At 39.1% G+C, this 21499-nt stretch overlaps 1 protein-coding gene and 1 pseudogene across 3 annotated transcripts in view; one reads left to right on the top strand and one right to left on the bottom strand.

Annotated features, from left to right (window-relative positions):
• Positions 1-1926: 1926 nt before the first annotated feature.
• lepr (leptin receptor) overlaps positions 1927-21499 on the bottom strand; it is a 36554-nt gene continuing 16981 nt past the window's right edge. For all 3 annotated transcript variants that reach the window (XM_077534118.1, XM_077534119.1, XM_077534117.1), the window contains exons 3-21: positions 20865-20917; positions 19054-19272; positions 17550-17679; positions 17010-17197; positions 16765-16910; positions 13602-13743; positions 12616-12776; positions 12429-12534; positions 11768-11867; positions 9645-9859; positions 9413-9567; positions 9169-9322; positions 9002-9084; positions 8710-8926; positions 6275-6481; positions 5675-5758; positions 5489-5582; positions 5280-5355; positions 1927-3918 (exon numbers count right to left, since the gene is read on the bottom strand). In XM_077534118.1, coding sequence (XP_077390244.1) covers positions 3094-3918; positions 5280-5355; positions 5489-5582; positions 5675-5758; positions 6275-6481; positions 8710-8926; positions 9002-9084; positions 9169-9322; positions 9413-9567; positions 9645-9859; positions 11768-11867; positions 12429-12534; positions 12616-12776; positions 13602-13743; positions 16765-16910; positions 17010-17197; positions 17550-17679; positions 19054-19272; positions 20865-20917 — 3355 coding nt within the window. In that variant the 3' untranslated portion in view covers positions 1927-3093. The remainder of the gene's footprint in view (positions 3919-5279; positions 5356-5488; positions 5583-5674; positions 5759-6274; positions 6482-8709; positions 8927-9001; positions 9085-9168; positions 9323-9412; positions 9568-9644; positions 9860-11767; positions 11868-12428; positions 12535-12615; positions 12777-13601; positions 13744-16764; positions 16911-17009; positions 17198-17549; positions 17680-19053; positions 19273-20864; positions 20918-21499) is intronic.
• On the top strand, positions 10454-10562 carry LOC144029159 (5S ribosomal RNA; annotated as a pseudogene).

Raw genomic sequence — 21499 nt, 5'->3', positions numbered from 1 at the left:
TGGACTCTAGAGGGCACCAAAAATCGGCTGAAAATTCACCGACACTTAAAGAAATTATTGTGAGAATGCTTTCATGTTATTGTGATTTTTATTCACCACATGTTATTGCCATGTAATAACTCTCACATAATTCTTCTGATTTACACTGTTCAAATTTCAATTTGCTTCAAAAATTCACTCCATCTTGGGTTTATATCATCTGATTCCACATTACTTACAGTATCCGGACAATTTAACGTTATCAACTTTCCACCATTCATTTTCAATGGGAGTGACATTGACCTTTTTCTAAGTACCACTTTCCTCGCCCACTTCCATACAGGAGGTTGCAGATTCAAATCCTACCACCGACTGTACAACGCAAATATATCCATGTCAATTATGCTAAGTGTTATACGTACATGTATACCAACTGATTATTATATCAGGAAATGCATTATAATTTCAGTGAAATTATTAAAGATGTGTCCCTTCTTCGCGCTTCTAAATATACGCAACAAGTGCATCTTTTTTCTTCGTGTCTCAAATGTACAACAATATCTAATAGCAAACTACCACCATCTAGCGGTAGAAAGAATTCAACGAACATCCATTTTAACACAATAAACAATTAATGCTTTTACACTCTTTTAAACTAAATCTTAATACATTATTTTAATTTCAAATAACTGCTAATAATCACAATGAAATTACTATATATTAACTGTACAGATATCATTAACTAAAAATACATAACATGTCTATGCGTTTTTCATCCCAGGGGGCGGCCATTTTTCCACTTGTCGACTGAAAATGACATCATGTTGCTCAGGGCTCAGGTAACGACATTACGACTCACCAATTTTCTGAGTTTGGCATGTGATGCTCACAAGTTGAGCCGTGATTGGTCGTTTGTGGCATATGAATAAAATGTTGAACTGTGATAGGTCATTACCTAAGCCTTAAAAAAAACTATGATGTCATTTTTAGTCAAACAGCAAGTGGCAAAATGGCTGCTAACTGTGACGGATGAAAATGGGTGGATTTCACGGCTTAAATCATGCAACATAACCACAACAGAATGCAGTGTCGAGACTAGTGGGGCTGAATTTGTCAAGAACATGTCTAGGTTGACACTTGTTTCAAGTCACAAGTCTTTTTTTTTTCTCCCTAGATGTAAAGCGCAGTTCAATTAGCTATCTGAGATTAAGTTAAAGACAATTTTTAGGAATAAAATCTCTTGTCTTCAACAACATAAGATTGGTACTTGGAAAGTCAAGTATTGTGGGGAGGTTCTACTGGGTGGAACCGGTTTTGACAACCTTTGTTGTTAAGGTGTACCTTGGACATATGTATGGACAAACAATGGATCCGCCGCCAGCCAGTGGCATGTCGCCAGTCAATAAATGGTACTTCACTAGCATTTTTCCACCTTACAAGGCCGTCGTAGCACTTTACATATCGACTCCTGCTCAAGGAAATGTCGACATGGTCACAATTGCCTGGGGTCAAGCATGCAATCTCACGGTTGCCGGACGAGCACTCCGCCACTGATCAACAGCATCTTCCATCTTACAGTCTGAAAGAAAAATTAGATTGACTTCATGTAGATGTTCTTCCAAATGCTGAATTTGGCCCACACCTGTCGTGACATCCCCACACAGCTCTTGTTGAGACCGACAGTTGTCGGGTTGTGAAGGTCACAGAACATACCTGGAACTACCAGGTGGTTCAGTCCGGTCCACATCTCACTTGAGTCTTCAGAGGACACCTAGGAACAGATCTCTCATCTGGTTCAACCTTACACAGGTTGACAAAATTGTTGGCACCTCTGTTATTGAAAGAAAAAACCCACAATGGCCACTGAAATCACTTGAACGTTCCAAAAGTAAATAATAAATAAATAATAAATACAAAAATTGACAATTAAACGATCCAAGTCAGCCATTACTTGTGAATTGTCGTTCAACAGATTTATTTATTTTTTTTAAGTTATCATGTGCTTTTAAATATGTCCCCCCCACACCTCAACACAATATGACAGATAAGGACTCATTATCACATAATACAACATTTTTAGGAACCGAACTTTCTGATTCTTAGATATTTAAAAAAAAACAAAAAAAACAAAACAAAAAACAAAAACACTGTCATTAACTTACCAATTGCAGCCACAAAGGGGCGACATATTACAATTGTTGAGTAATCTCATGTGGCAAGTGTCACAACGCCCCACTAAACGGCATGAAACAGAGCTCTTTTTACGTGTTAACACTTTTTAAATACAAATGTTAGAGCCTGTAACCATGTGATTTTTAGATTCATACATCATTATTATTATTTAGCAAATTCCATTTTGAACAAACTGTGGTTTCGAAAACAGTTTATGTTGAGAAAGGTGTGGGCATCAAAATAAGCCAGATAGTGTCACCATGCTATTAATAAAGAAACACACACGAGTCTAATAATAAATAATTCATATTCACCATGAAAAATAGACAAAAAATATCAATGTGCAACAACAGTTATTCATCATATTTCAGAATTTTCATAGTCTGTTTTCAGATTTAGACTTACTGGACACATAATCATAACAACGTAATGATTTGATTGTATTAATAATGGCAGATGTTTTCCACATAGCTGTTCTTTAGATCTTCATGTATTATGCAAGTTTTATGTACAAGAGATGGCAGCATACAATCACATGTCACATAAAAGCTGTTTGACAGGAATTGTAACCAAATGCATTCAGTTATCTCTGTTAAATATTCTCATCCTCATTATGTTTTATTCAGAACATGACCTGAGCTCACATACCCTCATCAGTATCCAATGACCATTGTAACATAACTGCCGAGAAGCAGTTTGGCTGGGCCACAACTTGGATGTACTGTATGTGCCCAATCACAATCAAATACATGTCTATTGCGAGTGTCATTACCTCACACTGAACAACAAAATAGCAGCACTGATGAACATCACTTTAGAGTTACACACCATTTGAAGCTTTTTGACACTGTTTGACATTCAATGTCAATTTTAGTCTGCAGGAACTGAGTGACGATGCAGTTCACAATACAAGCAATCTAATGTGCAACCACGTGAGCTTTTTCAATCTGGCGTTTGCCTGGTGTACGGAGTAGTCCTGAACTGGGGCATGTAGAGTGGTGATAAGTCGCGCGTGGATGTGGAAACCAGCTCAGCGGGCGTAAGGTGCGACTCGGCGGAGCAGCCATCTCTGTTCAAAACGACACTTTTCAGCAACTCTTCTTTCTGCTCAGCCTCTCCCTCACCCATACCGAGATAGAACAAGTCCTTGTCGTCTGTCGCATCTTCTTGATCTGACGTTTCAGAAAGTTCCTCCACGGAGTTGTAGGAGCAGGATCGACGCGGGTCGTCCATCTCGCCACCGTGGCAGCTCTCCAGTTCCCACAGGCCGCCGGGGAAAGAGCCGGAAATGTCCGAGTTGTTGGCAGAGAAATTGCCTTCGTCGCTGGAGCTGCTGCCGCTGCCGTCCCGGTCGGACAGACGGTTGGACTGTTGCTCCCGCTTTGGCTTGGAAAGCAGCACTGTGGAATAGGTTACTGACGACTGGGCTGAGTCCTCCATGATGCTCGGTGAGGGATCAGCGAGCTGCAGCTCATTTAGCCGCGGGCTGGGAGTGGTTAGAATATCCAAATTGAGGACCGAGTGGGGAATGCCACCCAAGTGAGCCTCGCTGCCCACTGCTATGTTTTGGTTGCCCTCAAGAAATGAAGGAAGGGACACTGCGTCGGGAGTTGGGGACATAAGTGGGCTTGGGACTAAAGTTGTGCTGAGAACTGACATGTTGGCCTTTTCCACGATGACCACTTTGGAAATGTTCTCAGAGGGGAGCAATAGTGGCCAGACTGGCAGTACATCTGAGGCCCGGAACAGCTCGTGGAAGGTGTCAGCCTGCAGCAACAATAGAAAACAAGAACGTGACTGTGTTTGATTTGTCTAAACTACTGTCTTTCAACCATGATTCCTTCCATAGTCCTGCATTCTCAACATGTCCTTAATTTAGTTACTTTAAATTGGCCTTTCACTGTAAACCCATTACATTCAAAATAATCAAATAGATTAAGTGCACAATACTCAAAGTTTTACAAAAACTACTAATATGTATAACTTTTGAAGTTGGTGTAACTTTGTATGCTTTTATGGGTAAGTTGGGCTACCAATAATTTTTGATTAAATTGAACTATACTAGTTTATGGGTATAGATAACTTAAGAACATAAATTAGATGTAACTTAATACAATTATGTTAGTTCGTGATAAAATCGTGTTTCTATTGTTTAAAAAAAAAAGTAATATTTACAAATTATTACAATTAAATACATTTTATATATCCCAGTGCAGATGTTGTGAGTAGGGATGTAACGATAAGCGTGATATCGTGATATTAAAACTGCCACAATATTGTCGTCGTCACAATATTTAAATGCAATACATCTGTAAAAAAAAAAAGTCAGGTTGATTTGCTTTTGTGTAGCACCCTCTGTTGGCTAGTTTTTTTTTTGTGCAATTTAATTTTCATTTGGGATGTTTTGGCCCTTCTATGTTTAAAACCTACACTAATTATCAGATGAAGGGGAACGTAATATGCCTGTGAAGCAAGTCAATATGTGGAGGAACTCAATGTGTTCATACATTAACAACATAACATAATAATAATAATAACATAATAATAAAACATAATAACATAACATTGATGTTATGTACAAAAGCACAATAGTGTGCTTTTTTTTTTATTATTTTTTATTTATTTATTTAGTATGAGCTTTTTTTTTTTTTTTTTTTTTTTTTTACAATATTATGACCTTTTTTAAAGCACCCCCTAATATGGGCTAAACACACGTCTGTCAGGGTGTATCCCACATTCCCGTGACCCTCGTGAGGACATTGTGTACTTGTTTGGATTTCTGTTAATCCATTAGTTTTAAAACTAACATTTCTAACTGAGAATAATTGAGTTGCTGTAACAGAAAGCTTTGAAGTAACCTTGTATCAAAAAAAAAAAATTAAGTTGGGTGTCATCAAACCATTCAAGTTCCGGAAAACTTTAAATTTAGAGTTAATCATCTCAAAAAAAGTGAGGCCCACAATTACCTCACTTTTGTTTAGTACTACTAACTTATTTGGGTTAATAGTGTGAATGACTGTCAGCCAAGCTGTTGACAGCCGTCAGTCACGGGTTGCCCAAAATTAGTCGCGACAGTTTGCAGGAGTGGAAGAAAATGGATACATGAAAGTTTGCAGGTATTATTTTACCTTCTTGAAGTTGAGTCCTTTTGCCCAGGAGCATTTCTTTGGGTTGGGCACATCCTTCCACACAAACCTTTTCATCCTGACAATAAAGTACAGCTTGCTTCAAGATTCATTACATTTCTATAGCACTCCCATTAACATTATAAAAAAAAAAAAAAAAAAAAAAAAAATAGTGTAGCTGGTCATCCATGAAGGCACAAATCGACACTTACTGGTTTTGGGAGAGGACCAGTGTGATGAAGAGGACGATGGAGAGGAGGACAATGATCAGCAACATCATGTAGGGTCCAGGGTCTCCTCTCGTCACTACATTATGTGGGACAGACACAACGGGAGTTTTCAAGTTTTTGTAAGGATAACAATACAATGGCTCAAACAGCTTTTTATAGCTTGCATACCTATTGTGCAGGCAGCCTCGCCCTCTCCCTCAGCAAACACAGGATACAAGTAGAAGCTATACTCTCCAGATGCAGAAAAATCACCTGAAACCAAAGATCATGTTTGTTGTCAGTTTTTTCTACTGTGCCTCCATTAACAGTGTCTTTATCTATTTATTCACATTGAGAGGCAGAAACTAAGAGAGCAGTACATAGGAACAGTTGAGCAATAATCTGGCAAAACACACACATTTCTCAGACCCTTAAATAGACAGGCAATCAATCTCATTGGTTGTGGCTAGACATGTGAGTACTAGTACTAACATGGCATTCTATGATTGGCTCTTGACTCCGTAATTACAGATAGTTCCTGACATCAACAAACATCATATAGCATTAAAGATCCTTGACATCATATAGTCCCGACATCATATAGCTTAAAACTATTTGAAACTGGATGCTGTTACATCACAACCAAAACAGACACGTAACTGTGAGCTCTACTCAAACTTAACCCAGGCGTGACCCCAGACATGACACAAGACCCAAACATTACTCCTGCTTGACTCGAGTCATGACAAACAGTAATGTGAAGAAAATGAAACACAGATGTATTGTTACCTTTGAGGTGGACAGAACGGTCAGTGAACGGCAACCTGGTCCACGTGCGGCCACTCTGAATATGGCCGGAATCGGAATGGTCTCGCCGCTGGTGTGCCCACTCCAGCACCATGAAAAGTGGAGCAGAGCTGTTGTCCACCAGGCTCCAATGCAGAAACGCACAAGTGCTGTTGATAAGCAGCACGCGGAACAATCGCACGTTCCGACCTGATGTGCACACAATACAGCGCAGTGTCGACATAACTATAAAATACTCACCAGCTCACTTTCCAATAAAAGTTAAACAACCACATAAGCACAGACTGTGCAAGTTTTATCGAGGGCTGCTTCTAATTAACATGCACAATTGAAAACCACTCTAGCTAATATTCATCATTGGATCTGAGCCCTGCGCTTGTTCCTCCACGAATTGGTCCCATCTTGGATCATTCTTTTCTTCTTTCCGGAAAAAAAAGTAAATAAAAATAAATAAATAAGACTTGTCTTATAAATGTCAAACAGCACAATGTTTGAAGCTGAGTCACTCGTCGCAGTTGTTGATGGGCATTGTAAAAGAAGCAGGAAAAAAAAAAAAAAAACTAGCACAAATGTACTTTACCAATAAAATGCTAATAGCTCACTCACCTTTCATCAACTTAATAAAAAAAAAAAGTGCAGTCTGTGCTTCCACAGTGGTTGGGATTCCCTGCTTTGAATTTTTAAAAAATCATTTAGCTTGTTATTTTAAGCAAGAGTAATGCTGAGTTCACACCAAAACCGAAAAGGCGAAGTGGAACGCTTCCTTCGTGTTCTTTATGAATGATTGCCGCTCATTCGTGCTTTCGTGCGCACCAGAGCGGAGGAGGCGTGGATCACTTTAGCGAGTCAACAAAAAGTGAGCACCGCCGATTACTTCCTCCTGTTTCCTGGGGCTATACAGCCGTGGCACTATTTTCTCAATTTTTGAGGGACGTGAAAGCACTTTCGCTTTTTTAGTGGCAATCTGGCGGCCGGCAATTGCGCTAAAAATAGCTTTGGCATGGATGATAAACACTGCTGCTACCTTGGTACAGTTCAACAGCAAGTGAACAGACTTACCAGCACTTGTTTGCTATTCTGTCCCGGCTGGCCGTGTTGTTGTGCTCGGGGTGACAATAGAGAGGACGCTGTGCGATGTAGCCCGTACTCAAAGCCGATTGGCTACCGCGAGGAGAAATGCGAAAAATTTTCAATTTCTTTAACGTTGCCGAATATGTGTGTGTTTCGCTGCCAATGTTTGCACTAGGAATTAGACTAAAAAAAAGTAGGAAGTGTTACAGTGCAGATTGTTACTTTATCAAGTGCAATATTGATGTTTCTAATGCTAAATGGTCTTTCACTTAATAGCACTTTTCCACCTAGGCCCTCAAAGCGCTTCACACTGACATCACATTCATCCAGTAGCAACTGGGAGTTCAGTATCTTGCTCAAGGACACTTCAACATGGTCATAAGGGCAAGTGATTGAACCCTCAACGTCTGGGTTGTGAGACAACCACTCTACCGCTGAGCCATGCCTCCCCATTTCAAGGAGAATGATTCACAGCAGCCTTTCATGTGCATCAGAGGGGAAAAAAAGTCGCCAGGAGAAGACTGAAGACTGGCTCAAGGCCAGATTTGATAGGGAACGTCCACATGGTAGGCTTGATCCACTCATAGTGCGTATCTAGCATGATGATGCGGAAATGACAGCTGGTAGGAAAACGCCCAAAATGTCCATCCTGATATTTCAAGCACAATAAAAAAGCTTTAATGAAAGATTTTTTTCCAAGTCAAATATCGTCTTTATTTTTAATTTGTTCTATGCGCCCCGACTAGTCTAAACAGAGCATTATTTAATCAATATTGTATTTGTGGAACATGAATTAAGAAGAAAACTATCCGTTTTTATCCGTCTCAGGGGGCGGCCATTTTGACATTTGCTGGCGACTGAAAATGACATCACAGTGCTTAAGGGTTCACCTTGCGAACACCACATGACCAAACCCAGAAAACAGGTGAGCCTGGGTCCTGACTGTCGTTATCTGAGCCCTTAAGCACTGTGAGGTCATTTTCAGTCAACAGCAAGTGGTAAAATGGCCGCTTCCGAGATAGATAGAAACGGGTGGATTTTTTCTTTCCGTTTAACTCACATTCCACAAACACAATATTAATCAGAATGCTGTTTAGACTAGTGGGGGTGCATCAAACAGATTATTAAATAGAAATGTTTGACTTGACTTCCACTTTAAGAACACTGCATGGGTCCTTTCACAATTTGAAAAAACTTATTTAGAAAACTTAACAGGTGATTCACTCACAATGCTGAATTGTTCACTCTTCTTAAATGACATTAGTCGTTAAACTGAGAAAGTACCGAGTGGCCAAGATATAATAGAAAGAATACTGGCTGTATGGTTAGAGTTATCGAACACTCACGTTTAGGTTGTCTTCCCAGCGTCATGTTAAAGTTTTTTCTGGAACTCCCCAGACTGTTGTAGGCTTCCACTGTCACACTTTGAAGAGCTCCGTTCCACTCAAAGCTGTAGGAGGACACCAGCTCAATCTTCTCCCTTGTCACAATACCGCTTGAAATCTGATGCCGGACTACATAGTATCCATTAATGCAGTAGGAGCGGCTCACAGTTGAAAGACGCTAGAAACAGCAAATCAAGACATTATTTGTCATGCATCGACTACACACTGGCTATGTTCATCGTGTGCTTTATACCGCAATCAGCAGAGTAACATTTGTTGAATTTGTGAGCTGATCATCTTCGAGAATTCTCCAAAAATCTGGGCCATATTCTGGAGCTGCGGGAAAAGCAACGCCATCGGTTGATAATATTTTGGAAAGTGTGAAATCTTGCAAGGGAGGTGATAGCAACGATGTGTTACCTCTACTGTTTTGGGGTTCCGAGTAGACCAAATCGCTCCAGTCGCTCCAGTAGCCAGTACGATTGGCAGGCATGCACCTCACCTGAACCGCATAAACTTGGCACATGTTCGGAATCGGAATCTCCACCAACGGTACCCACACTGGTTTACTGAGCTGCATTGAGTACGAATAATATGTAATGTGAAAATGTATTTCACAGTAATCAAATTCATTTTACTATTTTAAACTGTAATAATAACTCACCTTCCACTCTGGCTGAGCTCTGATGGTAGAAGGAGCGTGATAACGGAACTCATACTGGACGCCCTGCACAGGCAAAATTGGAGGCGCCCACGTGATCCTTAGGACCCCACTTCTTAAATTCACTGCCTTCACATTCGATGGTTTGTGGGGCTTTACTGCAAGTCAGACAATGAACGCCATGTTAGTTCTGAACCATGCATTTTTCAAGGGATTGGACATCCAGGTTACTTACCATGATCGAGAGGTGACATGTAGATGGGTTTGGATCTGATAGGGCCCTGATGGGACATCATCTCCAGCCACAATTTGTAGCAATTCCTCCGTACATCCGGGATGGTGCAGGCATGATGTTTGGATCGGACCGGCAGACATTCAGGCCCCGTCTCGCCAACTTTCTCACCATTTCTCTCTCTTTCCTCCATCACATCACAGGGTAGGTCAGTCCATCTGTGGTAAAGACATTCGAGATGTTTAGTATAGCTATCAAATATTTCATTTGAGGGGTGTCAGACGATTAAATATTCTAATTGTAATTAATCGCATGGCTTCAATAGTTGATTCACGATTAAGCAGAAATTTTATCTGTTCTAAATCCATCCATCCATTTTCTTAACCGATTGCTCCTCACAAGGGTCATGGGGTGCTGGAGCCTATCCCAGCTGGCTTCGGTCAGTAGGCGGGGTACACCCTGGACTGGTTGCCAGCCAATCGCAGGGCAAAGAGAGAAACAACCATCTGCTCGCACGAACACACCTAGGGACAATTCGGAGCAACCAATTAACCTGCCATTCATGTCTTTGGAATGTGGGAGGAGACTGGAGTACCCGGAGAAGACCCACGCAGGCACGGGGAGAACATGCAAACTCCACCCAGGAAGGCCGGAGCCCGGAATCAATCTTGCGTCCTTAGTGCTGGGAGGTGGACGTGCTAACCACTAGTCCACCGTGCCGCCCCCAAATAAAACAATTTTTCTAAATGTTTTTCCGTGGCAATTTGGGCTGAGTGTAGCTTATAAAAGACTCAATTGTGGAGCTGCTGTCAGCTTACGGCCATACTACCCTGAGAACGCCCGATCTCGGAAACTAAGCAGGGTTGCGCCTGGTTAGTACTTGGATAGGAGTCCGCCTGGGAATACCAGGTGCTGTAAACTTTTGCACCTTGACAAATGTTTTTGCCTGTGCAAAAAAAAATGAGAAGAAAGCCCAAATAGAACAATTTTTCTAAATGTTTTCCCCGTGGCAATTTGGGCTGAGCGTAGCTTATAAAAGACTCAATTGTGGAGCTGCTCTCAGCCCGGTTTTGTTCTGTTCTAAATGTACAATAAAATATTTTTTTCCATATGTTTTCACACTTGTTAACATAAAAGAGGAACAAATGTTAAACTAATAGAAATATGGCTGCATCCTTTCGTCACCTATACAGTAATTTCATAATAATTCATAAAATTGAGTTAAAATTAAAAAGAGGTACTGTAAAAAACGAGTATGATATTGATTTGTGTTGGTTATTTTTCTGCCAGTAGATGGCATAATTGCATTTGTAAGATGATGACAGCCCAGTGCATTTTTCTTTTCATATTAAGAGCAATCTAATCTTTACTTGTGAAAGTAAAGAAACTTGTGAAATTCTGCAGATTTTAAAAATTGTAAAATATATCTTGACCCCAGTCTACACAAATATATGCATTTATTAAATTTATTACTGCTAAATTTTGAAGTGGACATGTCTGTTGCCTTGCAACTGGAATTCCCCCAGTACAGGCATTCCAATATTAAAAAACTTTAAATTAACTTAGAATTAACTTACAAATTTTGACACCCCTATTTCATTTAAATGTTACAGGTATGATATTTCATGTTGGTAATATTCTTTAAAAAAAAAAAAAAAAAAAACAGTGGTGAAACCTTTTTAATTGTTTACATTGAATTACTTTATGGGGAGAAAATGTTGATAATGAAAATCAAATGTGCTTTGATTATATAACAATAACAACTTGTAAAACAGACGTGAAGAAAAAGTGTGGCACAACAATTATAAAACATGTCTCAACAGGAATGCAAACTATTAAGCTTTGCTCTTCAATGACTTGTGTGCTGATTAATATATTGCTCCGAGGTTAAAAAAAGAAAAAAAGAAAAAAAGGACAAAATAAAAAGAAATTGAGCAACTTCCTGGCGTCCTCTGGCTGTGCAGGATTGGACACATGTATTTCCAGGGTGTGCCCCAAAAAGCATTGTCTCATTCAGTACACTGTGTTCATTGAACTTGCGCATAATAACAAGGACCAATTTGAGTATTCATTAGCACGAGGACATGTGAGGGCGCTCCAACTCCTGAATAAAAATCATGACCTACGTGTACTGGAATTTTTGTTTGATCCACGAAGTGTTTTTCCAGCTACAGTCCATAGCATCAATATCACCGCTAGTCTCACATTTGATGTCGATAGAAGCTCCTGCGAAAATAGAGATTTGCACAGAGAGACACACTCTAAGTTATGGGAAAAACAACAGCAACCCATGCTTCATTGTGATACTCAAGCCCACATTATCACGTCTCCACTCTATTTCCTGCCTTTGTCAACAACAGGAAGAGGGAAAAAATACTTCCAAAACATCAGGAGAAGAATTTAGATCCACATTACATACAGCAATATGCAGCTATTAAAAAAAAAAAAAAACTGTTTATCCTCATTAGCTTCTCAGGTTTGCTGTAGCCTATCCCAGCTGACTTGGGGCGAGTAGTTAGGTACACCCTGGACTGGTCGCCAAACAGTTACATAGCATAAAAAGACAAACAACCAGTCACATTCGCACTTAATTGTATTCAATGAATGTAACACGGATGCTTTTGAAATGTGGGAGAGAGCCTGAGTACCAAAAAAACTCACACATATGCACATTAGGAAGAGGAAGTCTGGATTTATACCCCAACCTAAGATGGTAAAAATGTAGATCAAGATGCTAAAAAATTTGATCTACCGGTACTTTTGCTGTTGCTTATGACTACAGCTCACCGTCTACATAGATGATGCTGTAAGGGATGGTCCACTCCTTTGAAGCCCTACACTGCAGCAGCTCATACATCCCCGAGTCTGATGGCTTTATTGTGACGTGGCTGACCTGGTTTGGACAACGTTTAGTGAGCACAACAGTTTGGAAATATACCACACCCAATCAAAGAAACTAAGTGTGCGCTCATACCCGTTGATTGACTGAGTAATAGTGGCTGGAAGAGAGGGGCTGTTCGAAGTTCAGCATCCACACGGCAGAGCTGGCATTGATGCTGCGGTTGTTGAATACACAATAAACACTTACGTTCTCCCCCGGATGGGCCAAAACTTTTTCAGGGATGTAGCTCACCACTGAACAAACACATTGTAAGAAGAGTTTAATTTACATTTGCTGTTCTTTTTCTTTTTTCTTTCTTGGTCCTACAGTACATTACAGTATTTCCATGTGTGGTTTAAAAATAAAAATAAAATGCATGATGAACATCTGTAAATTATCTTTAAAAATATAAATGCTATACTGTATATAATATACATTATAGCATTTATAATTTGATAGCAATCTTTCTGTATTATTTATTGCAATTTTATTTCCCCACTGCAAAAGGTTGGTATATGAAAACAACATGGACATGCTTCTAAAATGAGTCCATGAGTCCATGATTTGTAGCAGGTCTATTATTGTAGAGCTGACCTTTACAGTCTGTTGACCTGACCAAGACTGTCGTATTAAAGGCTAATGCTAATGGGTAACATAAATTTTTATTGCTTGAGCACTACCTAGGAAATAATTGAGGTCATTGGATTAATGCAACACATTCAGAAATGAAACCCCTTTTTTGAGGGACGTGACGCAGTCAAGTTTATGCAAAGCAAAGCATGTCTTGCACAATGCAGCAGACCTATCATGTTAAATCTAATTGACAACAAATCGAGTATAAAATTAATTGACAAGTATTTTGATAATCAACGCATCATTTAGAGACCTTGTTGATGTCCAAATTGTCCAAACTCTTGGAATTTCAGGCTCTTTATTGTAAAAATCTCCGATTTCTGGAGTCCTCCATGAAAACAGGTCTTTTTCCCCAAAAATATGACATTTGCAAACATCTGCTTTTACTTTGGAAAACATGTAGAATGTCAAGTTCCATCAAAACAACACATAGAAGTGTTCCTTACTGCCAAGGTAGATGTGATATGGTTCACTCCAGTTGCTCCACAAGGGAGGTTCATGCAGACGAGAGCAGCGAACCTGTACAGTATAGTTGACAAGGGACACCAGATCCAGAATCAGTCTGTGCTCCAGTCCTGAAGACACTACCTGTAAAGGTCAGAAAACACCTGCATGATGAAATATGTCAGGTGGCCGCGCTCTGATAAAAACAATATTTTTCCAATGGCCTTAAAGAGGAAATCAACCCTCCAAAGTTCTTTACAATAATATGTTCTATACAGCCCCAGTAGTCTTAAACAAGGTCATTTTAGTTAACGAAAAAAACTAAAATTCAAAAGACAATGTCAACTGAATAAAATAAAAACAAAAATACTTTTTAAAAAACAATAACTAACTGAAACTACATTTTATGTTTACAAAACTAACTAAAACTAACTATAATAATTGTGAACATGTCCTTCGAATTAATCTTTGGTACCGTTATTAATTTAATGCATGAGCTTTCGGGGATGATTTTAAATGTGATTTTAAGTATATTTATTTCGATATTAACCGGAATAAGTTTGAAAGTGTTTCACACAGAAGTCACGTCATCTAGCAGCAGCCAAAAGAAAAAAATCTTCAGATGACGTCGTTTCCTAGGTGACAATTGTGCGTGCTTGACTTTTGCCTCCAATGGCTTGGCTCACCTGCTTTTTTAGCCGAAATGCAACGCTCGGTAAAAAATGTGTTACTTTTTTCATTTTACCAGGGTGTTTATTAAATATTGCACACAACAAGTAATGTATTTAAAAAATACCGAAACTCACTAAAACTAAACTAAAGCTAAGTATTTTTTAAATAACTAAAACTAATTAAACTGAATAAAAAAAATAAAATAAAATAAAAAACACGAAATAAAAACAACTAAAATGAAAATTCTACAACTATAATAACCCTGCTACTGCCGACTAAAAATGACATCACAGTTCTCAGGGCTCAGTCAGCAACCAACAAGCTGTGATGTCATTTTCAGACAACACCAAGTTGCAAAATGGCTAAATGGATAAAAATGGGTACATTTTGCTGCTTAAGTCAAATTACACCAGTGCTTCTCAAATAGTGGAGTCGGCGAGACTCCATCAAGTGGGGCACATTTGACCTCAGGGAACATGCTTTTTTTTTTTTTTTTTTTTTTTTTTACTGTCCTAGAATAAAGTGCAATTGCACCTCCACTACATTAGGAGGCAGTGCCGCTCTCATTATTGGCAGAGTGTGCGCAGGGAGCATTCGCTTGGTGTTGTAGGGGTTTTGTTTGCACTGAGTATGTGCGCTTTGCACACAGAAAAAAAAAAAAAAAAAAACAGCACAAATTATTTTATATTTTTGTTTTGCAGCTATTTATTTATTTATTTTTTAATAATATTGTGCTCCGGTGATCGAGTGGTTAGCACGTTCGCCTCCCAGTTGTGAGGACTCCGGTTCGAGTCCAGGCTCCGGCCTTCCTGGGTGGAGTTTGCATCTTCTCCGCGTGGGTCTTCTCCGGGTACTCCGGTCTCCTCCCACATTCCAAAGACATGCATGACAGGTTAATTTGGCGCTTCAAATTGTCCGTAGGTGTGGATGGTTGTTCGTCTCAGTGTGCCCTGCGATTGGCTGGCAACCAGTCCAGGGTGTCCCCCGCCTACTGCCCAGAGCCAGCTGAGATAGGCGCCTAAACAATTTTGTGGTTGACTTCCACTTTAACTCATTCACTGCCAGTCATTATAGAATTTTTTTTAATTTCCAATACTCACGTGATATTACATTCAATAATTATATATAAACCGAATCTACCAAATAACAGAATAAACTCCCTACTTTTTGCCCCGTCCCGTTCTTTTATAATTGACAGTAGAAAAAAGTAGGTTTGCCAAAATACAGCCATTTCTCCCATGGACTCTGAAACTGTGTTTATTTTGTATAAAATGGGGCAATGATGTCACCTACCAGCGGTTGGGCATCAGTAAAGTCGTTTCCAAGTTTGATATTTACAGTGGAGCATAATCAGATTCGCCCCCATTTAGCACCGCTCTAAAAAATACAATTGACAAGTATACTTGTCAAAGGCAGTGAATGAGTTTTAAGTGTTAGCACAACACAAAATCCAAACATTCATACTGTAGCAGAAAGTGTTGAAGTATTTCAGGAAATACTTGAAAAGCGTAAAAAAACAAATGTCGATCGTCTATCATCTTTTCATGAATGAAGCCAACAATATACTCTCATTTGACCTTAAATGGTTGAAAAACAAGCCTGCAAATAAACCACAGCAACATTTAATTGGGCTTCGCTCCTGAATGAAAATATTTGAACAGGTGTAGCAAACGCTCTTCAGACTGACTCTCAGCAAGTAAGACTCTACATAAAAGGTAAATACTGAAGTGGATGACCTCGTGCCCTGCTGCATGAATAACAGTAAGCTTGTGCGTCACTTCATCGTCAGCTGTCAATTAAAAATCTTTTACTGAATTGTAATTAAAATAATTAGACCATTCAGAAACCCTGTCAGGTCGCTTTTTCACTGCACAGACATCAGAGCGAGCGTCTCCTGTCTTTACTTCTCTGCATGTGGCTCCTGGCCATAGTTAATTGGAGAATTTTTATTACAGAATAAGGAAGCGCTGCAGTAAAGTGGACACGGTGAAGTGTGTGCTAAAGTAGCCCACCGCCATCAGGTAAACAAACAGTATGGGTGTTTATTTTGGTTATTTCTAACTATGTGTACTTAGATGCTACAAGGCTACAGCGCTGAATGAAGGGCAAGCAGTCATTGTCACTGCTACAACACTTTTTGAGGCACTTTCAGACCGCAGAAACCAATTACAAAACTTCCCTATGTACCCTGGGAGTTTGTCTAAATTTTGCATTGGAATCCCAACTGATCAGGGACTAGGGTTTCTTTCCCCATTGTTTCATTAGCCTGGCGGCCCGCCCCACCTTCAACATATGAATATTTTCCCGGGCAGATTTTTATTTATTTATTTTTCCCAGTCTGGACCACCACACTAAGCAAGTTTTCTGGGGGAAACCCTGAGTACTTTACAGTCGGTTTTGTCTATGAGTCTAGGGGTTGTACAATTTGAAATGACAATATATACACAACACATCGTAACAAACTAAAAATGTGTACTAAGGATTATTATTCACCTGCCAAGACCGATGAGTGATATTTGCGTATCGGACCTCATATCTTAATGGACCGGAATTGTGGTCTTTTGGCTCATCCCACTGTAAAATCAGTTCTGGCTTGATGGTCTGGAAATGTGAGAGGTTCAAAGGAGGCCGGGGTTTCGCTGTAAGATAAAATTGTATTATTTAAAAAGTCAAATTAAGCACTAATACTACCAGTTGGACATATAAGAACATGTTTTAAAAATCAATTTCTTTCTTACTAGGGCGAGCTGGTACATTGAGCAGAATTGGTCCAGCTTCACAGCCGGATATGTTGACAGTTACAACAGTAACAAAGTTTGTAGTGCCAATGGAAATCGAACACATGGAGGAATCCTTTGCTTCACATACAACAGGTTCAGAAGATTCCATATTCGTGTCGTTGGCTGCTGTGCCATTTTTGTGGGACCTGGAAATGGAGACAAAAGACAATCTGCTTTGGTGGAACATATTTTTTAAATCAAGTCACAACAAAATAGTTACATTTGACACCTCACTTAAATGCCAGGTACATTTAGACCTTGTTTGCTTTCACTTCTTGATGCTTTTAAAGCTTTTAAATTCTTTGTAGCACATTCAGAGGAGAGCAGTTTTAAAATGTCCACCCATGGAAAATAGCCAGTGTTCTGAGTGAACTTTAGTGACTTCCCATCAGCAGATCAAACATCACATGCATACTAAATTGGGAACCGACAATTTGGGGACTTGCACACACGCGGTGGGAAATGAAAGGAAGAAAACAAAAACAGTTTTGTACTCACATCAAGCGCTGTAGGCGAACTGCCACAAGAGCAGAGTTCAGCCTGCCCGAAGGAAGTCTGGCAAACCCCAAATCACAAGTCAAAGTTTCCCACTTTTCATCAATTCTGCACAGCATGTTTAAACAGGTGCCTGTCAATACATTGAAATTACACTCACATGAAACTGGAACTTACAAAGTAGCATCAATAAGTGTTACTTTCTGAAGAAATGTTTTAAGCCTTTCAGAATTATTTCATTTGGAAATTCCAATTTTGATTCTTGTCAAGACATTAACATTATATTGACATGAGATTAAACCTGAGCAAGCAGTACCAATAAAGCGCCACTTCCTATTTACGCTTTCTGAGAAACAAAATTGTGGCAACACTGACAGAATGTAATTCACTTGGAAATCCCTAAAGTGAGGCCTATTTTTATGCCAATGTCACGGGGAATAAATATTTTGATTAACTTCCTGTCATGTTATTTTTTAATAAACACGCATAGTCATTGAAGGATAAGGATTTCACCAGACCCAGCACATTTAATGTATTATTGAAAGGCATTAAATATTTCTCTTTATTATGTACTATTGAGTGCAATATAATTTAGACATAATCTATAATGGTTGCACTACATAATATTTTCAACTTAAATCAAAGTTATGATGCTAACAATTAATTAGCCATGTAAACAAAACAAGTTATCTAGCCACACATTATAATTAAAATATATATTTGTTGCAAAAAAGCTCATGACTTAAAATATAATTTTCACATGGAATGTCAAGGAATTTGTCTCTGAGAATATTTTCTCGGATGGTAAAAATGAGCAGCACTGCAGCGCTCTCAGATGAAAGGCGATGAAGAGATTATTGCCATGGGTTTCACAGCAAACCTGCCATGTCCTTTACATCTCAACATTACTCCTCTTTACCACTGACTGATGATATCACATAATTAATATCCATGTTTTTTGTAAATATTAGCCTACTTCCACAATCATTTTGTAAACAATTATGACAGTATTTAGTTATCATTTCCGCAAAAGGAAACGGTCAAGGGCAGTTTTCTTCCTCCTACTGTCACGTAAAAGGCTTGATCTCATCATAGCGCTGTTTTGGATCACAGCACAAGAGTGTGGTGGTCACCCACCTCAACTACAGGCTGCAGGGAATGCCAGATAAAAAGCCAATAAAGTGTAATGAGCCTGTGGGATTGATCTTTGACGGCGACAAGCTCAGCTGTGATGCTGCAACACGCCAATGAGGAGGCGCAGGAGTTGCATCATCAAGCCCTTTAACTTGGTATATCAAGAGCTGCTGTTTGGCCTTGACTGAATCGGCCAATGAGAATGAATCATCACATCGCATAATGGAAGTAAACCAAAAACTGCAGCTATGTATAAATGCCTGCTCCACATGAAGTCAACAGCTGAAGAAAAATGTTCAACATCCTACATATAACGTAACAAAATGATCGAAAAATGTGCGGAATTACACATGATGATCAAAAAGTATTTTACCACCAGAGGCCTTATTAAGACTTGATCCAGTTGAAATGCTCCGTAAGTAGCAGTGAGGGTGTCGCATTGATTCAGAACGGCTTCTCTCAGGTGTAGGCGTGCCGCCGACCTCCCCCTCATGCACCGAAGGTGAGTCATAGCACACTTGGTCCTGCCACGGCAAGTCCAGCGCACCTGAAAAGAGTCCTGCTCCGTCCTCAGACTTCAAGCACGGAGTTCCTAGTGGTGGAGAGACAATGCTGTTAACAATAATGTGCATCCATTTTGACGCTGTCAATCTGGTCAATCTGAGTTTCTTGTTTTGCAATTGTGAAGTGCACAAAGTGTTAGTACTACGATATGAAATGTGATGGATGTGACTGACTATTGCTTGTGCTCAGGTGAAAGTGATCTATCTTACTTGTGTGCCACTGACAGAGCACAACAGATTCCCTTTGTTATTTGTATTATTCTTTTTTTCCCACTCAAGGGAAATCTGTCTTCTCGAGCAGTATGTCAATCGTGTCAATAATGGAATCCAGATCGCATGGGAGACGGAGGTACGACCAAAATCTGCTGTTCCTCTATTTGGATACAAAATTACCTGCAAGAAATACAAGAAGTGGGATGTGGGCACTCCCCATCTAGGAATTCCTAACACAACACTCAATAAGCGTTTTTTGTTTGTTTTGTAGGTGGACGTTTTCCCCATTCCTGCTTGATACAACTTCAGTTGCTCAACTGTCAATGCTCTCCGTTGTCACTGTAGGTTGCACATCATAATGCTACACACATTTTCAATGTTCGTAACCCATTCAGACCCACATTTTTTCTAATGGGCACTTTTTTTCTGATTTTGACTCTTTCCCCACGTAAGAATAGCATGGAAACATGTTTTGTGCTTATCTCATGTTTTTATTTGTTATAGTGGACGCCAGGATAACATGGCTGTAACATGTTGTAAACTTACCAAGCTTATATGTAACATTTTTAACATGAACAATATGCAAAACAACTTGCGATTGTGGATGGTTTTGTGGTTGTTTTTTGCCCATCCCAGTTTTGTTGGAATGTGAATTATAGCCGTTAAATTCTTTATACTTTTTGTCTTTGTAGTGTATTTAATTGAATACTGGTTTAAAAGGATTTGCAAATCATTGTATTCTGTTTTTAGTTACATTTTACACAATGTCCCAACTTTATTGGAATTGCGGTTTGTAGATTTAAGGTTTAAATCATGTAGGAAAACAACACGGCTTCAAGGATAATCCTTCACAGCATTACTATTGGCATTCCTGTCACCACTAAAAAAAAAAGATCAATCTTCAGACAAGTATTATAATAGATGGGTGGGACTGGGCCGGCCCATGAAAAGCAAAAATCTGCGCATAATTGACGCCCATTGATAAAGAAAAGGAAATAAAAATACTTCAAGACCCCCCAAATTCTTAAAAACAAAAACAAAAAAAACACTAAGCAAACTTTCAATATATTATATATAATATATTTCCCACGGAAAATTGGGTGAAATGAGGGGGAAACAACGTCCTGCCCACCATAAGCCATATAAAAGACATACTTAAAAACACTGAAAATAAAAAGGAGCAAAAAATTACGCAAATATGCGAACCTGTGAGTTTCGGGGGTCTGATCATTTCAGCTATCATACATTTAATGCTTAAATTAACTTACACAGTGAGTAAATAATAAATACCAAATAAAACATGTTTCATTGGTTAAAATAAATAAATAAATAAAGTGTGAGTGGTTGTTTTGGTCAGTGACATCGTATGCTGCCCTTTTAAGAACAAACAGTTGGAGGTAAAACTCACCACTGAATATCAGCAAAACATGGATGAGGACGGACAACATCGCAGATTGACCCCTGTGGAGAGACATGGATGGAATATGTAAGAGGAAAAAAAAGTTTCCATATTATGGTGGCCAAATTTGAAATAAACATCTTACTGATTTAGCAGGCGTTTAGCATAAAGTAGCCTATATGAGGAAGAGGCCAGCCCCTTTAGTTGAACAGACATACTCAAAAGAAAAAGAATGATATATTCATTTTTTTTTTATAACGTAAAATCTTCATCATTATCACAATGTTTTTAAATATTGTTTTTAAGATAATAGTTACAGTGCCATTTTAGTTTTCTCATTATGAAGAACATTATAGACATATTGTAGTTAATGAACCTGACATCACAATGCACTGACAAATTCCTGCTTTATTGCTCTATATGATTAGCAATTATTGTAGAGTCAATTGGTTTACTCTTGTTTTCATAGACTGATATTATCTTGTCGTAGGTACTAATTTTCACCCTTTTGTCATACTAATGATGTCAGCAGACAATGTTTTGAAGACACCCTCTGCAGACAATCCGCACAGTCATGCTTTCACACTCGATGAGTTCATGTTCTTGGAAAAAAATAAAAATAAATCTCACTGATGGTGATGACT

The sequence above is a fragment of the Festucalex cinctus genome, chromosome 10, assembly GCF_051991245.1.
Source record: "Festucalex cinctus isolate MCC-2025b chromosome 10, RoL_Fcin_1.0, whole genome shotgun sequence".
NCBI classification, from domain to species: domain Eukaryota; kingdom Metazoa; phylum Chordata; class Actinopteri; order Syngnathiformes; family Syngnathidae; genus Festucalex; species Festucalex cinctus.
Note: the sequence above shows the minus strand (reverse complement) of the source record. Positions and strands in the feature narration are given on the sequence as shown.